We start from the raw sequence: 19,607 nt of genomic DNA, 5'->3' as shown, positions 1-19,607 counted from the left end.
GAGTGTTTTGAATAGATGTAATCAAGCTATGAATAACATGGTGCAATCAAAGATGACATTAATTATTTCACCAATATGACCATTGTGACAAGATTGTATTTACGTTGCAATTACTAAATATTTCAATTATGAGATATAATTAATGAATGTCAAAGTGACCATGAGATGTCAAGGTTGTATATTTGATACGGTCCAATGTAAGTTCTGACGACAGCTTAACCGGCACGTTCGTACATGCCCTTAAGGCAAGCCCAAATCCATCGGAGGGAAGCTGTATTCCAGAAACAAAATTGTTTGCTTCATTTTATTAACAATTTATTATGGGAGCCATTAGCTTTCTGTATTTGGGCGTGGGATAGTTATTTATGTGTTTAAAATTCGTTTCATTTTAATCAGAAAATGAACGTGGTGCCAGTAATGAAAAAAAGTGCAGTGCTTGCTGCAAGAAACTTTGTCTTGCTGTTTTAAGTTTGCTGTTGGACATAAATACAATCTTCGTTTGTTACTATTGCGACGAAGCCAGCCTTTGATTCAACATCAAACAAGCACAATCGTTCCCAAAGACATAATCCCATGAGCACCAAGCAAACAAGGTCTCCCTCTCAAGAAGCCAAACAAGTAAATGAATGTTGGTCAAATCCAGGCCCGCGAGATCAAAGCCCGAAGGCGTCAAGACGAGCAGACATATGCAGACCACCTGTATCGGTACTCTCCGTGCACATTACCATGCTTCCTTCCTCCCTCGATCCAGAGCATCGGCTTGTTGTGCACGGCACAGATTCAAAACAGAAATGAAGATGCAGACAGAAGCAATAACTTTTTTCGGTTGATCAGATAATTGTAGTCTGTATTTTGGTCAACACACCAGTCAAGTTTCTGTACAGGTTTATCATCACCTCAACCAAAGCAAAGAATAATCGCCTTTGAAGCAAGATACAAGAAAACATCCCAGGGAGAACCGAAAGCAGAAAAGAAACAGTAAAAAATCAGTAAAACAATGGTGTATTGGGCAGGCTCAGAAGGATCCATTGGTTTCTCTCAATCAGGAGGAGGAAAACTAAGTTCCCGTCCCTCAGAAAATCCCTTTACCGTTGCGCATCACAGCCGCCAACAAGATTGAGCCAAAAATAAAAGGCAAGAGCGAAAACGACGAGCAAAAACAAGCGAACTTGTAGCTCAGGGGCTACAAGAAGAGATGCATCGTGCTCAACTGCTCATGGGGGAGGGGACGGCGGCGCAAGGGGAGGAAGTTGGTCGGCCGATAGGTTAGATTGTGAAGTTAGGAACCTTCAGCTTATATAGGAGAGACTGGTGGGCTAGGGTTCGGGGGAGGGTTTGGATGGTTAGGGCCTCTTTGGGCTTCACCTTCTGCTTTGTGAAGGCCCATTCTATCCGGTACGAGGAGGGTTCCGCTAAAAAGAAAAACAGTGTAAAGAGTAGGCAAAAAAAATGCATTGGTCCCGTCTTCCTCTCTTTGTCGAAGTGTAAAAAATCTAGCTGTTTGCCACATCTCCTTGTCGTCTCTACTTCGGGCTGGGGGCAGCTAAAAATACACTTAGACTAGAAAAAGCTAAAATATACACTTATTTTAACCAACTCCTCATTTTTTAGGGAATGGCCTTGTGCGCACTTTGTTCATGCTCAAATGACAGTTGTATCGAACAAAATGTCCGGTGAAACAAAGCTAGGAGAATTGATGTTCCACCCACCACTACTTTTGAGCAGGGCCGAGCCGGCAAAATCGGGGACCCTGTGTCAAACTTTAAAATGAGGCCTATCTTTATAAAACTAGCAATAGTATATCTAGGCCTAGTCTTGACATATGCGAGCCTCTCTGGCAATTTGATAAAATGAGGCCTCTCCACATATATATTTTTAGAAGGCTTGCTTATATTTCAGTAACAACTACAATATTGAACATATCATATAAATATTATCTTTGCTCATAAGTTATACTATATAATAACCGGATGGAAACTACTCATCATCTTATTATGACAATGTTGAATTGAAGAAAACAGCTGGTACATTTTCTTTCTGTACCCAGACATTACTTTGTACATGGTATCTTAGTATGAAACATGACACTGAAAATACGCAACTTATAAAATGAAGTTGAAATAAAAGCACCTGAAGGATCAAGACTAGGTCTGTCGCCTATGTCCTGTTATGGTGTTGCTGCAAGAATAAAACCATGCCTTAATAACATGAATCCAAATCCCACGGGACCTTGCCTTTGGAGAGTTGGACAGCCCCAAAAGATGTGGCTGCCAACAATCCCTTTCCGCTGCCCACCTTCTTGAACTCTCTCTAAAACGTATTGAATATGAGGATTAAGGGAGAACTAAGGGAGCAATACTATGGAATCAGATGGAGAGTAGGGACAAAAACGAACAAACCTAGTAGAATAAAAAAAATTGTGATCTTTGGGATGCCTTCGTCACGTGTTCGAGGAGGAAGAAGAAGTTTTTGGTGGTGTCGTCCTGACTGATGACTCGATCAGCGTCGCGGAGGAAGAGAGGAAAAGAAGATCACGAGCCGCCACTGCAGCATGGTCGTCGGAGGTTTGGATCTCCTCGAAACGAACGGTTTGACAGGGGACTGTGGGCTGTCGAATCGAATCGGTGGCCTGCTGGCTGCTTCATCGTGCACATTGCATGCACAGCCCAAAAGTGAATTAAGCTGCCAGCCAGCCACTGGGCCCGCTCGTGTGCAGTGGGCTGCAGTTTCAAAAATCGGGGCCCCTGGAAAGTGGAGGCCCTGTGCGGGCGCACAGGTGGCACACCCATGGGCTCGGGCCTGCTTTTGAGTCATGCACACATCTGAAAATATTATGTGACATCAGATTAGCTTCCCTAAGGCAACGAGTAAAAATCATTGAGCCGATTTCTATGAACCCTCCGAAAACAGTCTGCAAGAATTGTCGTATAGGAACTTCACACTTCGGTTACTCGATTGCATGCTTGTATAATCTCTAGGGAATCTGTCTCCATCGTGACATGCTTGCATCCCAGCTCTTCCACCACTCTGAGGCCCCTTGGCATAGTTATAGCCTTTGTTGTCTTACATTCATGTAACCAACTTTTTCGTTGATATTTCCCGTCCCACCTCATTTCACCCCCACGTATGGGGAGAAACACAACTCTCCCCCATTTTCGGTGATCGTCGCTGCTTCCTGCAACTGTGCTCGAACTCTGCCACTTCTTGCTTGCGAAAATGGGGGCTACGTAAGAGTTGCTTTAACATTTTGTCAAGATTTTTGAGCCCACACATGGCACCCATGCTCTATATTTGCAAAGTGATTTTGTATACACAGTGTAAAGTGTGGGAAAAAACAGTTAATGGAATCTTGTGCTACAACAAGTACAAGGTCACACAAGAAAGTACACGACATGTTGTGCAAAGATATGACCACGTGTGCTCCGAAAATAAAAAAAAAGTGTAATTTTAGTGACATGATATTACATATCCATTCGATCTACACATTTTAATGAAGTACGTTTTAAAGCATATTGTGATAAGACACTTGTTTGAAAAATGTTTGCTCCTATATCATTTTTGCACTCTTGTGATGAAAATTAGCCTCTATATTGCAACTATGTGAATGCCTCTGCTTTCACTACATCTATAAAAATTATATGTACCTAGAAGTGCAAATTTATTAACCATTGGCTACTCACTACTAAATAATAAAACATTGTACTTTCATATTATGTCTACAGTATGCAACATTGTACTTTCTACCCAATTTTTATATGCATGTTGGGTCTTACATTTGAAGTAATGATTGCATTAGGTGATAGTCAAATTGGCTTTGCCAGGATGATGAAAATGTTCAAACCTTAAGTCATGGGTTAATACTCGATCCCACAAAAAAAGAAACCGAAATCTGACGAACACAATGACAGACAGGAAAAGGAAAATATCATTGTTCACTTTTAGTTTGATATAAATATCCTAATATGTTAGTTTGTGATTTACTTACCCATACTACGGGCGAACTCTGGGCGTGCGCGAAGGACTCCGCTAGGCTATGGCTTGCTGCTCACTCCCCCACGGCGATGCTCCGTCGTGCTTGAGCGAGCGGAAGAAGAAAGGAACACGATGATTTACCCAGGTTCGGGGCACCTTGCGGTGTAAGAACCTATTCCTACTTTGTGGTGGATTGCCTTGCGAGGAGGATGAGTACGAACTAGTACAAGGGGTGAGCTGCCTCGCGAGGGCTCGGGGGGTGAATGGATTCGGTGGTCTCTACCGATCTCACTTCTCTCTCCCTCCCTCTCTACGGTGGAGGCTGGCCTATACTTATACTGGCCCGATCCTCTTCCCCCAAGGCTCTAGGCAGGAAGGGATACCACAGCGGCCAATTTTGAAGGGGGAAAGTAGTACCCCTTATCTTGACTAAAAGGTGGTTTTCGCCTGCAAAGCTTCTGGTCGTGACGCGCGGGTGGGCTCGGTGATGACCTCCGTCCTGACGTGCCCGTGGTCTTGGTCTCGTTGCACCAGAATGGCAACCTTTGGGGGATTCCTCGGGAACCCGTGTACGTCCTTGCCTCCTTAGCACCAAAGAGGAAAGTGTCCTTGCCTGCGCCCGCTGGCGCCCTCCTGGCTCCGCTCATCATGGCTCACGGTCACCACGCGCCTCATGAGGCTGGGTGGCGAGCCTAGGAGTATCCGCCCTCGTGAGGCCACCTCAGGAGACGGGGGCCCTCGCGAGGGTATTGCTCATGAAGACGTGGCGCTGGGCCGTACCGGGCCTTTGACGATGGCACGCGATGGGCCGCAGGCAGACGGGCCTGGGTACCCCCGGTCCCAGAGCCCCCGACATCTGTGTTATAATTTGATAAAATGTTTGGTAAGTAAATTAATATGCAATTGATCTCAAAGATAAGTAAATTAAGGTGATTGATTAGCATACTGGGTAAGGTGCGGACAAAGGATGTGATGGGACAAAAAACAAAAAAAATCGATCGAGAGACATGGTGGGAAGGGAGAGAACCGGTAGACGAAGCGTTATGCTGACAGAAAAAGGAACGCTACTCTTTTTTTAAATAGTATATATAGATAGATAAAGTAGATAGAGAAGGGAAGTAGTAGATATTTGGCATAGTTCATAGCAAATATTTCAATTTAGTTATCGTGCTGTATTTTTATGACACGACAAGATGTTAACGTCGATATCTTGTCTTCTTATGACACGATGAGATGTTAATGACGTTGATATCTTGTCTTCGTAAAATTTGCGACGGTGTCATGGTATACTGTTCTCTCGGCTCAGCGCTTGGAGTGGTAACCATGGCGCTCAATCTACACACATTCGCTACCACCCAATGTCTAATCAAGCTTCATCGGGACAGAACTTTTTTTGTTGTTGCAGTTTTTAAATTCTAGAACCTGTGATAGATTGATGTATATGACTTGATTTGCTCGGTACAAAACAAATCGACTTTTCAATTTATGCAGGAAGGATCCGTCCACAAAGCATGACATTTCATTTTCTCGAAAGTTGGCCTACGCGTTATTCCTAATCCTCTCAATGCAGCACCAACAACAAAAGCAACCCAAAGACAAGCAGTTAAAAAAACAAAACAAAAAAATGCCTTTCTTTATTAATAACAGCAGGAGCATTTACATCACTCATACGTCACTACAACGGCATCGCTGAAGCAGGACCCCGAACAACAGTCAGACAAGCACACACTGCCGTCATCATTTGTTGTTAGGTCAGCCCAAAAATTGTGCTTCCAGCAGCAAAAAAAGAGAAAAAAAAACATTTGGTTACATGGCGCCTCGATAATCAGTTAATTCTAAGCAAAACAATGAACTTTGTCAGGTAACAAGAACAACACATGTCAACCAAAATCGGTAAAAAAACATTTCTTTACTGTGATGTTCTATGTAAATGTACACAGGTATGGGGCAAAAATGGGCAGCAATTAGCTTAAGGTGATGCATATGTACACAAGTTTAAGAGTCAGGTGGTTGCCGACGTCCTCGTCCAGCCTCTGCGAGTTTGCTCATTAGCGGTTTCATCTCCCGGTGTGTCTCCCAAACTGAAACACAACAGAGAGGTCAGTGTGCTTCTTCCTACGTCACTAAAGCTATAAACATGTAATTAGACTTTGGTACATAAATTTCCACCAGACCTGGGAGAGTTTAGTTAAAGTTACCATGGCTTTTACAAAAAAGGCTTCAAACAAATTCAAATAGGAAGCACAAATTAGTCTTTCTCGAACACGTAATCACAATTAATCATTGCATGCTAGTTGGTTAACACCCATTAAAGTTCATGTTCCCCTTTTCTCCATGATAATCAGAATAAGGAATCACATACATTTAGTTTGCCACCGTTGTTACTCGATGGCTATCAAACATATCTAGTGCAGAAACACCAACAAGATGCAATCATGCAAAACTTTTTCCTTTTAATTATCATCAATTAAAAATGTATGATTAAACTAAGCAAATAGATATTGAGAGATGGTAGAGATTCTTGCCTGTTGGAACCTTCATAAATAGACCAATTGCAGAAGGGAGAAATTAGACCGCTCTCCTGAGCCCTCACCTAAGCTTCTGTGGCCACTCATTTAAAAAATTGTAGGTTTAACATGCTCCTACTGCAATCTTCTCCCTGTTTAACAAATCATTATGTCCGTGACAAATAAACATAGATGCAAGGCAGTAGAGGGCACTCAGGCATGATGATGATACAGAAAAAGAAAAGGACGCAATGTTCCAAAGAAAGAAAGAAAAAGGAAATTTCACAAATATTTCTTACCGGTACAACAGTTAACAGTTGGGTTGCCTTCAATAACTTGAATTCCGTAACTCGACATACATCAAAACTGAGAACTTGGAATGTAGCAATTTACATCTGCAGGCTAACTCTTGGTTTAAAACCCATTTGGCAGAGGTCAAAATGATCACCCTAAAAGAATATTTCCAGGCAATAACGATGGCAATGTGACCCCTTCTCCCTCCATTCACACTAATATACTGATTCATCCCGGTTCACGCTTATACCCATTTGGTGGTATCATTATAACAGAAATGCCGAAGCAACCTGCCATCATATATCACTATTCACAGGGAATATGTTTGTTCTATTATTTAACACTTTCATGGTTGATGGATTCCAATGAATGGCGAATCAGTTGTAGCAGGCCCTTGACATTGTGAAAACTGAATTCAAGGACTTCCCTAACAAGAGCAATACCCTCAGCCTGACCCTTTCCCATATCAGTAACATAAGCAGCTAATGAACTTTGTGATTTTCTGGTTCCATCAAATGCATAATTTATGTCATCTGCCTGCAAAGAACAGTCAAGAAATAAAATAGTCTATTAGCAAATTAAACAGACATTTTACTGAATGATCATAAAGAAATTTTGTGATGCATTGCAGTGTATTAGAGTAGTTCAGTACTTCAGTTACCGGGATATATGTTGTCTTTTAGTTACCGTGAATTAGATAACTAGTCAGCCTGAACTAACAAGATAACTTGTAACATCAAACCAAATAGTTGAAGATTATTAGTATTATTTAAATTTGAATTACATGGAATATCTAGTAGCATCTTTCAATTCGTTTCCATTACAAGACCTAATTATTCTGAACTACTAGAAATTAGCGCAGGCAATGCCACTACAGTTGTAAAACAAGTGCACTTGCACAATAAGAGCAAATGACTACACAGTCTGTGCGAGAATGAAGTCAAACTAATCTGATGAAGAATAGAAGGAAGTAATATTCTAGTTTTTACCATATATGAGGGACATATTTTTGGTAGGTAGTGGCCTGTCACATACTTAGATAGTAGAGAAACAAAAGGAGAAGTTGGATGCCCTTCATCATTAATTTTCAGCACAGACAGGTTTTCTAATTATATATCCACTCTTCAGTACCATCAGGCGCCATACTTCACCTTATCTAGCAAACTGAAGAGATCACGGGAAAACATTCTGCCAGAACAGGAAGCGAGATGATTTTTTTGCAATCATTAAGCTCCATGAGAATATCGTGTTTCTACAGCAAAAAATGCATTGTTTCGCAGTAAACTGAATGATAAATCACGGAGTAGAAAATTACTAGCTTGTTCAATGCTAAGTTTTTATAAGTTATATCAACCAACAGTCTGTTCACATTTATCAAAAGCCTTAGCTCCAACAAATATAATAGGACTCATGATACTGATATTGAATGTCAAAAAGAGTAACTTACATAAGCAAGCAACCCCATCAAGTGATGATTGTTCCGGGGTATGGAATTGCCACCAATTTTAGGAGAGTACAAAGCTCTTGAAATAGCCTTAGCAGCTGTACTCTGGTTATTCAGATTATCAACATCTGAGGCAGAAGATGACGGTGACTCAGCTAGCCCCAAAAGAAGAAATTAAACAATCAGAAGGTCAATCGTTTCAAACAAAGATGAATGGTGTACTTATTCGCATTGATATGACAAAGATAAAATGAAGGTTGCCTTTGTCTAATAAATCTCACAGGAAAGATAACTTCCAAATAAAAGCTGATACACTTGCGCTTTATTAATATCGATCAGACATTAAGTGTGCCTAATTTGGAGGTATATTTGGTTTGAGGAATGTGTCAGTCCTAGGATCATCCGTTAATAACCCTTAAAGTGGACTTTATGTGTGATCGAAAAATAAGGTCTATTGTTTCACCATGCAATTTTATAGAAATTGAGGAAGAAGATTAACCGGATAAAAAAAAACCAGATCACTTGCCTCATGATAGACCAATCTATTTCTCAAACCAAACACTCAAGCAGGCCCTTATTATGACAGGTTGCAAGAATTATTTAAATAACTATGCAACTCGAGGGAAAACCTGGAGGAACCATCAAAGATGTTGCTTGCAATGCATGTTTATCTTTAATAGCACCAGGATGCTTGTAGAAGGCAGCCTTCATATATGCCACTTCCACACATTTATAGGCCAAAGCAGCACTTGCCATTTTCTTAAGTCGCTCAAATTCACGGGCACAAAATCTAATGAAACAAATCAACAGTGAGACATTAGTATAGTTCATTGCAGGCGAGCATCATATGGCATTAAAATATGTATGCAAGAGTTAGAGGAAATAAGTAGAACTGCCATCAATTAGCAACTAAATATGAAGGCTTGTCCGCAAGAAAGCAACAGGTGATTACAAAGGATGGAAGCCCTAAAATACTAGCTACAGGAATAAGTAGCAATGAAGACAGGCTATATCAAACCAAATACTATTAAGAGATAGACATACTGTCTGAATCTTAAAGAGACGGCATTGTTGCTTACCCACAGAGGTTTCCTGTTTCAGAATATAGTCTCATAGCTTGTATAGAATCCCCTTGCTTGGAGCTATCAATACTCGGAGCTTCCAACAGAGATGCAACATGGAGAAATTTCAGGCCAGCCTCAAAGCACATGTTAGCACTCTCAAGGTCATCTCCCTTTTCCTGCAACAAGGGATGCACATGAGGGGCAACACTCTGGATGAAAACATAGACACAAAGGTTTCAAGTAATTTACTAAATATTCAAAACCTTTAAACGTTTAGACAAGTGCTTCAAATCCCGAGCCTCCTTCAGTAGCACAGATGTGTTTACTGGATTCAAAGCATCACGACTAAGAGTTGCTTGTTTTGTATTTTCGAGAACAGCCTTCTTTAGTTGCTTTGCCTTGTACGAAAGATCGCCATTTGATGAATCATTTAATGCTGGATGCTGCTTGCTTCCTTTAACAGTTGATGGATTTGTTTTCATATCCTTCTGTTCTGCATCCCCTTTATCAGGCTTAACCTGTACTGGATGTTTCCCAGAAGTCAACTTTGCATGGTCACATTGGTTTGAATTAAGATGAGGTGATGTTTTCCCGTTTTGAAGGGATGGTGGCAGTTTGTCATCACCATTGCCACGTATTGAAAGGACATGTGAATTAACTTTCTGTACCTTTACTGGATTCAGCAGACCATTCCTTGTACCAAGTTCGGAATCATCATTTTTTGAGCATTCATTGTCTTGTTTATCCTTCTGCAACTCCCCATCCTTCAAAACATGATGATGCATATCTCCACTGAGGCAGCCAGAACCATGAGCCTTAGCATGATCGGAACCAGATCCAAAATCATTTTTTTCCTTGGAAAATGACAAACAGCTTTTCCCTGATTCTTGAGAAAGTACTTTTTCTGCAACTGCACTTGGATACCTTTTATGCTGATCCACAAGATTCTTATCCGTAGTTCTCAAGGGTGAAGAAGAAACTGACTCTACAGGAGAGGCCCTTGTTTCTTGAAAATCAACTTTACTCTTGTGGGAGCTAGACACCTTAGATGAACTGGAGGTAGCAGCTGCAGATGCTTGTGCATAACACATATTTTTCTTCATGGAGTTTTGAGAGAGCAGTGAATGCTGCTGGAGATGAGTATTCTCTTGGTGTTGCTCACTTAAACACTCTTTGTCACTATCAGTTCCAGCAATGGGGCCTCTGGCATGGGCAACTTTCCTATCAGCTGCCTTCAAAAAATTCAGCTCTGGCATAGGGTTTTCCTTGACATGATTACTTTCACTTAAAGCTTCTTCCACAGTATGCTTCGGAAGGGCATTGCTAACTATAGGGTCAGGACCACGCTTGCTTAGTTGCCTTTGTTTCGATTTTCTATTCTTAATGGACAATTCTGGAACATCGGATCGTCCTACATCTGAAGTCCTGATGCCCCCATTTGAGATAATTTTATCATCATTGCACTTAACTAATGAAGATGAACCATACTTTCCCGTGCTAGGTGAAACACCACTATACCGATGTAAGCTTTTTGGAGTTCCCTTGACTGAAGGACTGCTTTTGCTAATCTCAAACTCAGAGGGATGATGCTTGGCTGGCTCATTAGGTTCCTTCTTCATTTTCTTTGATGCCCTAAGGCTATCATGATCAAACCCTACACGGCTGCTCTTCGATTCTGGATGCAGCCGGTCTACCACAACAGTTTCACCTGCATAAATTGAACCATTAGAATCAAATGACTGAAATTAGAAAGAGAGAAAATGCTTAAGACTTGCACCATCATCTGACGATCCTATGTGCTTCCGTTTTCCCTTCTGTTTAGGGAAGCAGTCAACATCATCAGGATTTCTACTTGTAGGAGCCTCTAGCTTCTTCGAAGATTTTGACATCTCACCCATCTTTAAATTATTTGATGTATTTGCACTGGAATCAACTTTCAGTGTCCCTGATGTAGCGATGGATTTTATATCGCCCTGGATAGTTGGTGGAATCGTAGCTGCGCATACACCTGATGTAGCAATATCATGGCGAACATCCACACTAATATTATTTTCAGGTGCAGGGGGCATTGCACGAAGGGCTTTTGTGGTCTCATCCTCGCTTATTTTGCAGTTATTCATTCCATGCCTACAAGTTACAAATACCTATCAATTAAAAATATCATGCAGATGTATAGTAAACAAGATATTCGAGCAACACTTGCGCACTGTAAATTTATAAATGACCACATAACTAGAGATATTTGCAGGAGTTTCTAAGGTAATGGTTTGAAAATATTGCACAAATAAAATCTAAAAATAGAATGGAAGGAAAACTTACTCCAGAGTTATTGCAATTCGGAGAAATTAGAGGATATAGATACTACGAAAATGCATAAAAATATCTAAAACTGAAGAAAATGTCTCTTGGAGAAACTTACAACCAACTCTGCATGCTACACCGCCATTTTTTTGGAAGTATATCTGGATTCATCCAATAGGGTAAAAGGCGCCATTTCTCACACTTATCACAACATACCCACTGTTCGTTTATTAAAACAGGTTCCACAGGCACTGCCACAGATGATTCCATAGCTCCAGTCATGCATGCTGATGGCACAGGAGCTGATCTGTCAAAATTCAAGTGAGATATCTTGTGGTCACCATCATTTACACCATCCGACCTGCCATTATCAGTTTCTCCGGATGAAACAGTCTCCTTCTCAGGCTTCACACTCTTATCTTCACCATGAGATTTTCGAGTGATGCCATTGCTCAATTGCTTGTGTGCTTTAACCTTGAGCTTCTTCCCGGACGGAGCAGTTTGCAATGAGGAAATTTTCATTTTTCGTTTCGGCATTCCAGAAGGATTTCCACCTACATTTTCGGTGATAATATCCATGGAATCTGCATTAACTAGACTCCCCGATTCCTCCCTTTTGCACTGTGATGGTTCATCTTTTACATGCACCACTTTTCTTTTGTCTCTGTCAGCTGATGTAGCAGTACCACTAGGAGGAAGATTGTTTGGTTGACTTGAAGTTGCAGAAAGTCGATGATCGTATCCATCAGAATCATATTTGACTTTATCAACAAGTCCTTGACCAAGTGTAGGTTCTGTCTTACTGTCCTTGCTCAAGTTGTCAAAGCTATTTCTCGCTGTACATGCTTCTGAATTTGCTTTACCCTTAGGGTGATTACCATCATTTGCCAAATTAACAGCTTTTACATGTACTGACTCAATATCTCTCAAAGGGATCTTGTCCCTAATTCGTCCTTTCAGTGGAACATTCTTTGTTTCCTTCAGATTCAGATGATTTGAAACATCAGGCACCAATTTTGCTGATGCCTCAAGTGAATGTTGTTCTGTCTGTATACTTCCAGGTACAATTGAATCTTGATCATCTGAAATATCCAATAAATCAGGCATAGTCCCATTATTCATAATCGTTGAATTGTCACGCTTGCTTTTTGAACTCTTAATATTCAGAAGGTGATCCTTCTTTTCATCATAGTTATATTTATGCACCATCTGACCTTTGTCACCTTGTGCAGCAGAGGTCGTATGACACCAGTCTCGGTTTAATTCTGTTTTGTCATCATCAAATGCAGGTGCTTCGTGTTTCTTTCTTGCAGATGCTGACTTCTTTCTCAGTGCCAGAATATTTTCTGTAAGGGGTGAAAGCAAGAGTCCTCCAGGAATAGGATGGCAGGTCATTATCTGTTCAAACAACACAGTGATTAGCTCTTTAAAATCAATCAACAAAGGGTTTTACCAAGGCAAATAAACTGATGGGAAACATGTAACCTGCAAAATGGTATGCGGAGATTCGTCGGGCAGATTTTTCGGCTCAGGAGCCCCGGCGCACCCATCAAGGCTGTCATCCATAGAAGAGGAAGGGGAAATGTCGAGGCCCAGACCACTGTAGATAGCAGCAGTATTTCTTGCCAAGTGTCTATTGTTGTTCACCTTGATACGTATTTTCGGCGCCTTTTGTTCAGGACCATTCACTGCTCTGTTCAACATCCATTGCTGAGGATTACCATTTGTTCCATTGGATGTTCTTTGACAATAATCATCCTTTCCCCTGCTATCTAATCCATTCTTAACCAAATGGCTCTTCTGTGCACTCTGGAATCACATCAGAACAATTTAATAGGATGCTAATGTTTATGTACCACATGGATCCTACTAAGTAAACATGCAATGGAGAAATTTGCATAAGTATACCTCCACTGGAACATAAGGTGATCTAGAGGCACTGCCACGGTTTGGTGGAACTGCAGGGCTTCTAGATTGAGTTGCGACAGAAGGGGAATGCTGGTTCGGAGGCAAGAATGAACCATAACCCCCATATAGTGACCCTATGTAGTGTGAACGATTTTTCACATGCATCAGTATACAAGAATAATAACCCTACAGGGGAAACAGGGTGCAGCTTTTATTCCCCTTACCCGAGTTTTCAGCAAGCACTCCACCTTCAAAGTCCTTCTGGAAATGACCCAACACATTTTGAAGTCTTTCATCCTGTACATCATATTTCATTTAGAAGTTATAAATCTTTCACAAAGAAAGAAGTACTTGTTTAACAGTTCAGTTCATATAAAATAAGGAGCATACGTGGGAGAAAGCCGCTATTTAAGAGTATATATGTATATATGCCAACTAAAGTTGAATACCTAATATCTAGGCCTCATTAGCAGTAGTTAAATATAGTCTATCAAAAATTGTCCATGCCCTAACATTTCCCAAAAATTCAAATATTAACCAGGGGGTAAGAACCCTAGAGGTTTGAGACCTCCATGTCACAGATAGATTGGATCCCCTCAATCCAAACAAACTCATATGAGTTACATCCTCCATATGCCAGAGGCAACATCATCACGTACCTCACTGTTCAGTAATGAAAGCAGGATCAAGAATGCAAACCATGAATAGATATATGGAATATGGTATGTACATATGTCCTTTTAGACCATAGCCTCAATATGGCATTGCGTAGGAACAGGCATATCATGCAACATCACATGAAATTTCTAAAACACAGAGAATCTCATATGATACTGCCTTCCTAATGATAACTATTCCATAATATATTTCTGCAAGGTTCCAAAAAAATGCAACTATTATCTGTCTCATCACCCACCTAGTAGTGATTATGCAGAGTAATGGTGATTATACGGTACAAGCAGGAGCACCAATTAATTGTACATGGCCAAGTTGATCCGTTTTTAGAAGACTATACTTTTGTCAAAAGCAAAACTTTCTGTATGCATTCTAATACTGAAATTCCTGATGCACAAAACAGTGTTCTTATTTCTGTACATTCTACCAATCCTACCAGCACACATGTTTACATGTGAAATAAAAATAATAATGATAAAGTGTAGGATGTCAATAGAGAGAGTTTTAGTCAAATACAACTACATGTCATCTAATCGTATAGAAATTTGCATCACCTAAGGTTTTTGATTATGCTACTGCTGCGGTTGGTACCTTGTTTGACAAAGGAGTCCATGTGAATAGACAGGTAGTCAACAAATACAACAAAAATATAGGTCTAACCTTAGTTGGCATAAATGTGGAGCTTCTTATAGATAGTTTATACTTTATGATGTAACATGTTCCCTTGATTAATAGAATCAGATCGCTCGCCTATAAAAACTTCTATACTTTCAGATCATACAAGACAGACTTCTACTAGAAAACAATTATGGGTTATGTCTTGGCAGGTTTAGTGAGCCTCTAGATTAGGACTAGAGAAAGTTTATCAAAAGCAACTAGGAGACAATAGCAAATGGTTTGGCTCGACTGGCACAACTTCTTCACATAGCAGTTCTGTTACCTATCACAACAGAATCTAGCATCACGAGATAAATATTCATCTCTTATTTGATAAGCATGAACTTTGCACGAAAACATATCCATGGCTCAAAAACACCCTGCATCAGCCCATCTCCCACGCCATTTACTTCATTCTATTTATACACAGTCAGCGATCATCTCAGACAGTTTTGACCAAGAGGAAATGTAACTGAAAGCAGGCATATAATCAATTCTGTAAACTGTTAAAGTATCATCATGGGCTAAACCGATGCAAGTGACAAAAACCTGTTTGTGTGTTAAATTATGAAAGCTCCTGAATTCACTTAAAAGATGTACCAAAAATCACTGTAAACAAACATGGGTGGCAGAATAAAAACTTAGAAACTAACTGGACTCCCCAGCATCAGCTCCAAAGCCAACACATAATTTGCAGGAAATCAGCTAAAGCCAACACATTAACCACATTTCATCTGACCAGGGGGGCAGGCAATTACCTCAGAAACCCCCATGGGCACAACAGCCATGATAACTGTTCTGGATTATACAAACAACCATACCGGTTAGTAATCACCTCCATTATGAACCAGAAATAAAAACCCGGCAGCTGATACGCAGCAGAATTCACGCAAAAATTCGTAATGCTGCAAGCGAGCTAGCGCAATTACTAGTGCACGAAACAATAAGGCAAGTACAGTACACCAGGGTGCCACCAGCTCATCAACCATCCAATCCAATCCACCCGCACGGAGAGAGAAGGAGAAAAACACGAAGCAAGAGAGCGTCGCTTACGATGTATGTGAGCGAGTCGGGATCAAGGAGCTCGTGGCCGCCCGCGTCCGGGCTGCCGCCGTCGCCGCCCAACGCCTGGCTGTCCTCGAGCTCGAGCTCCCCCTCCTCGTGGCCCGCCCCCCTCCGCGCCCCGCCGCCCAGCATCTCACATCGGCGCGGAGCGATCCCCGGCGATCGCCCCAACAGCTTCTCCGGAAACCGCGGACGCGCCGCCCCGCGCCGCCGAGATCACCGCCGCCGCCTAGGGTATCCTGCGTCGTTTTTTATTTAGATCTTTATTTTATTTTCCTGTGTTTCCTCGCTCGTCGCCTTTGGGTGCGTTCTTCTCGGAGGAAGCGGGGAGGAGAAAGGGGAAAATATTTCGCGACGGGAAAATATTGTTAACGCGCACGGACGCCGCTAGTCACCTGCGCTGCTAGTCCGGAGCAGGATCCAACCAGCGTCCAGCGATTAGCTCTTTCCCGGATCGTCCCTGTGCGGTCCAGATATTGCCTTGGGCGCGTGGTGCGCCTGGCTGCCGCGGGATCTCCGTCGGACGGCCGGGATGGGGGCTCGGGGGAATAGAAGTGGAATTCTTTGTTTGGCGCGGGTGGGGAGGGAAATGCAGCGCAGGGCGCGTCGCATCGTCGCTTGTGCGCGAAACAACACATGCTTGGAAAGGAAACGTGAGGTGATTGGTGTTGGTGAGAGCATCCAGCGCTGACGCGCCACACGACGGGGGTCGGTTTCGTCGTATTTGTGTCCGACTCGCGGCAACCAGACCAGCCACCAAACATGAGGGCATGTACAATGCATAGCCTCAAGATGATGCCTCACAGAATCATTAACAAAAGGTGTCGATTCCTGTAGGGGGTCCACCACGCGCGAAACGCTAAGGGAGGACCGAGAGGGCGATTGCTTGGCGATCTCCTGTTGGCGCTAGGGTTAGGTTTTTGGCGGCGGGGGTGGTGTGATTACGGTGGTGTCTAGGGTGGCGACTGCGTCTCCCTCGACACGGACTGGTGTAGTCTCTCCTCCACGGAGCGGCGCTATGGCGGAGAAGGCGAAGGCGACTCCAGCAGTGACCCCGGCGAAGAAGGCGACCCCGGGGAAAACAAACAGTGCGTGATCCTCAAAGTCCCCGATCACGTGCAAGACGCCGGATCCCACTGCGAGCCTCTCAACGAGATTGGGAGGGATGGTGTTGTTGGACAAGGAGGTGGAGGGTTTCGTCTATGAAGAACCAGATCAGATCTTGCCCAAGAATATGAAGTGGTCAACGGTGGGGAAATCGTTCTCCCAGAGACCGCTGAACAGGATAGTGCTTGAGAAGACAATGCATAGGGCTTGGGGGCTTCACCACGAGGCAAGGTTCCGTGACATGGGCGACAACATCTTCGTTGTCCACTTTGGGAGCGAGGGGGATTGGAGACACGCTATGAACAGTGGCCCTTGGCAATATGATTTTAGTGTTTTGGCTTTGAAGGAGTATGAGAGCAATGTTAGGCCTTCTGAGATGGTCTTCGACAGTATTGAAGTCTGGGTCAAAGTTAAGGATCTCCCACCTGGAAAGAGGACGGATGCGTTCGGACGAGCACTGGGCAACTGGTTGGGAGAGGTTGTTAGAGTGGACGTTGATAAGGATGGCATGGCCAGAGGTAATCAGCTGCGGGTTAGAGCAAGGATCCCTCTTTTCGAGCCGCTGGTGTCGTGGTTCTAAGTCTGACAGTAGAATGGGGGGGGGTAGGTATATAGAGGCAAGATCCTAGCTATGGAAGAGTTGTACACGCGAGTTTTACGAGTTCAGGCCCTTCCCGGAGGAAGTAACAGCCCTACGTCTCGGAGCCCGGAGGCGGTCGACTGGATATATGCGTGTGAGTTACAAGAGGTGTGAAGCCTTGTCCCGGAGGAGGGGGTGGCTTATATAGAGTGCGCCAAGACCCCAGCTCCCCTCTGTTACACAGGGTTCAATGTTCACAAAGAAGGAGCGTTACTGGTAACGTCCGAAGTAAAGTGCTATAAATGACTATTAAAGCTATGACTTAATCCCGACCGTTGCAGAGTGAGTGGCTCTCCATCTTTTGGTAGTCGAGTGGTTGTTTGCATGGTCGAGTGTCTTCAAGACTGTCGAGTGAAACATGGCTTTATGGTCGAGTGGATGATGGTATTTCTTCGACTGCTTTTGGTTCTTTTAGAGATGTCCTTGGGGAGGGTATCTTGGACAGATCCATGACCCTACCCTAGGTACATAGCTTCATCATTATCCCCTGAATGGATCAAGGTTTGGGTGAGGAAGGAGTTGAGAACACTTCCGATTCATTCTTCGTGCTATGAGTATATCTTGCTCTGGATCAATGAACTGAGGGGATAACATCAACTTCTTTTTCAGTCGCCTTGGTCCATTCTTTGTTTTTGTCGAATGAGCTTTCACGGTAGAGTTCCGAATGATGATGTGGAGGATGTTTTCAGTCTGACAAGTTGCTCTGCTCTCCACGGATTTCGCGGGATTCGAATTCCGGGAAGCGCGCCAGACGGGCGAGGCCGTGGTAATCGGGACGGATTAGGCAGGTCGCCTCGATCCCCGCGCCACCTTTTTCGTCACATATCGCGCGCGCGACTGTTGCGGGATTTGTCTAGATCGTCTGGGCCTACCAGTCAGTCACTCGGGGAATGACCTTATAAAAGGCACCGGACCGGGCCTATGAACAGCGCGATCCCATTCTCTTTCTTCTTCCTCAGGCTTCTCCGCCGCGCTCGCTTCCGCTCTCGGTGTCGCAACCTCGCTCGGACTCGATCCGCCGCCATGGGAAGAGAGAAGACAGTGGCGCTGGAGCGCGCGAAGAAGGCGACTGCGAAGGCGAAGGGCAAGAGGACCAGCCGGGGCGGATCTTCGTCAAGATCCGGCCTGCCGCCGGGCTGGATCCAGGGTGACTGGATCCGTTCGACGATCAGCCAGGACGACATCGACGATCTGGTGGAGGGGGGACTGATCCCCCACAAATCAGCGCGGCTCCCGGGGAACGAGACCGAGCCGCAGCCGCGGGAGGGTGAGTGCGTTCTCCTCGCCACTCACGTCGACTGCGGGTTTTCTCCGCCTCCCCATCCTTTCTTCCGTGGCTTTTTGAACTTCTTCGGGGCTCAACTCCACCACTTCACTCCAAACACCATAGTTTATCTGGCTGCTTTTGTGTCAATGTGTGAAAATTTCTTGGGTTGTCGATCGCACTGGGGTCTCTTCAAACACATCTTCACCTATCGCTCCCAGTCGGTCAAGAAGGCCAACCCGAGTGACGAGAGGACGCACGTGATCCAGATGTGTGGGGGCCTTGGGATCCAAATGAGGAACAAGAGCACCTTCCCAGCGATGATCCTTCCCGACTCGGTCCGGGGCTGGCAGTCGACTTGGTTTTACTGTAAGGACCAACCGACCCTGGGTCAGTCGACTGGACTTCCTCCCTTTTCCCTGGCTCGAGTGGAGAAGCCTTCCTCCTTGAGGGTGGTCCCAGAAGAGAAGGCGCAGGTCAAGGTGTTGGTCAAGCGGGTCGTCCAACTTGTCCGAGACGGGGTGACTGGGATGGACCTGCTGGAGGTCTTTCTCAGTCGACGCATCCAACCGCTTCAGACCCGTGACCATCCGATGTGGATGTACTCGAGACTCGAGGACTCCACTCGGATCCACCCGGAGGACGTCGGTGAAGACACCTTGGAGAAGTGGCTGAGGGGAATCACTAGCAACAAAGACAATCCCCGGGG

General features: G+C 43.7%; 1 protein-coding gene and 3 non-coding genes across 4 annotated transcripts; all 4 read right to left on the bottom strand.

Moving 5' to 3' along the window:
- Positions 1-624: 624 nt before the first annotated feature.
- On the bottom strand, positions 625-741 carry LOC125533367. Its single transcript, XR_007294248.1, has one exon. It is a non-coding gene; the product is annotated as a small nucleolar RNA snoR100 (small nucleolar RNA).
- An 83-nt stretch (positions 742-824) lies between these two features.
- Positions 825-903, bottom strand: LOC125533337. Its single transcript, XR_007294221.1, has one exon. It is a non-coding gene; the product is annotated as a small nucleolar RNA Z155 (small nucleolar RNA).
- A 104-nt stretch (positions 904-1,007) lies between these two features.
- On the bottom strand, positions 1,008-1,111 carry LOC125533286. Its single transcript, XR_007294209.1, has one exon. It is a non-coding gene; the product is annotated as a small nucleolar RNA R41 (small nucleolar RNA).
- Positions 1,112-6,502: 5,391 nt separating this feature from the next.
- LOC125515308 (cysteine-tryptophan domain-containing zinc finger protein 5-like) lies at positions 6,503-16,386 on the bottom strand. Its single transcript, XM_048680759.1, has 12 exons — positions 15,876-16,386; positions 13,715-13,787; positions 13,491-13,624; positions 13,068-13,391; positions 11,701-12,980; positions 11,059-11,408; positions 9,545-10,989; positions 9,297-9,457; positions 8,847-9,007; positions 8,221-8,372; positions 6,779-7,310; positions 6,503-6,631 (listed from the first exon to the last, which is right to left on the bottom strand). The coding sequence occupies exons 1-11, from the start codon at positions 16,017-16,019 to the stop codon at positions 7,107-7,109; spliced, it is 4,428 nt and encodes a 1,475-aa protein (XP_048536716.1). The 5' UTR covers positions 16,020-16,386; the 3' UTR covers positions 6,503-6,631; positions 6,779-7,106.
- Positions 16,387-19,607: the final 3,221 nt, after the last annotated feature.

Source organism: Triticum urartu, chromosome 1 (genome assembly GCF_003073215.2).
Source record: "Triticum urartu cultivar G1812 chromosome 1, Tu2.1, whole genome shotgun sequence".
Lineage (NCBI taxonomy): Eukaryota > Viridiplantae > Streptophyta > Magnoliopsida > Poales > Poaceae > Triticum > Triticum urartu.
This window is presented reverse-complemented; position numbering and strand designations above follow the sequence as displayed.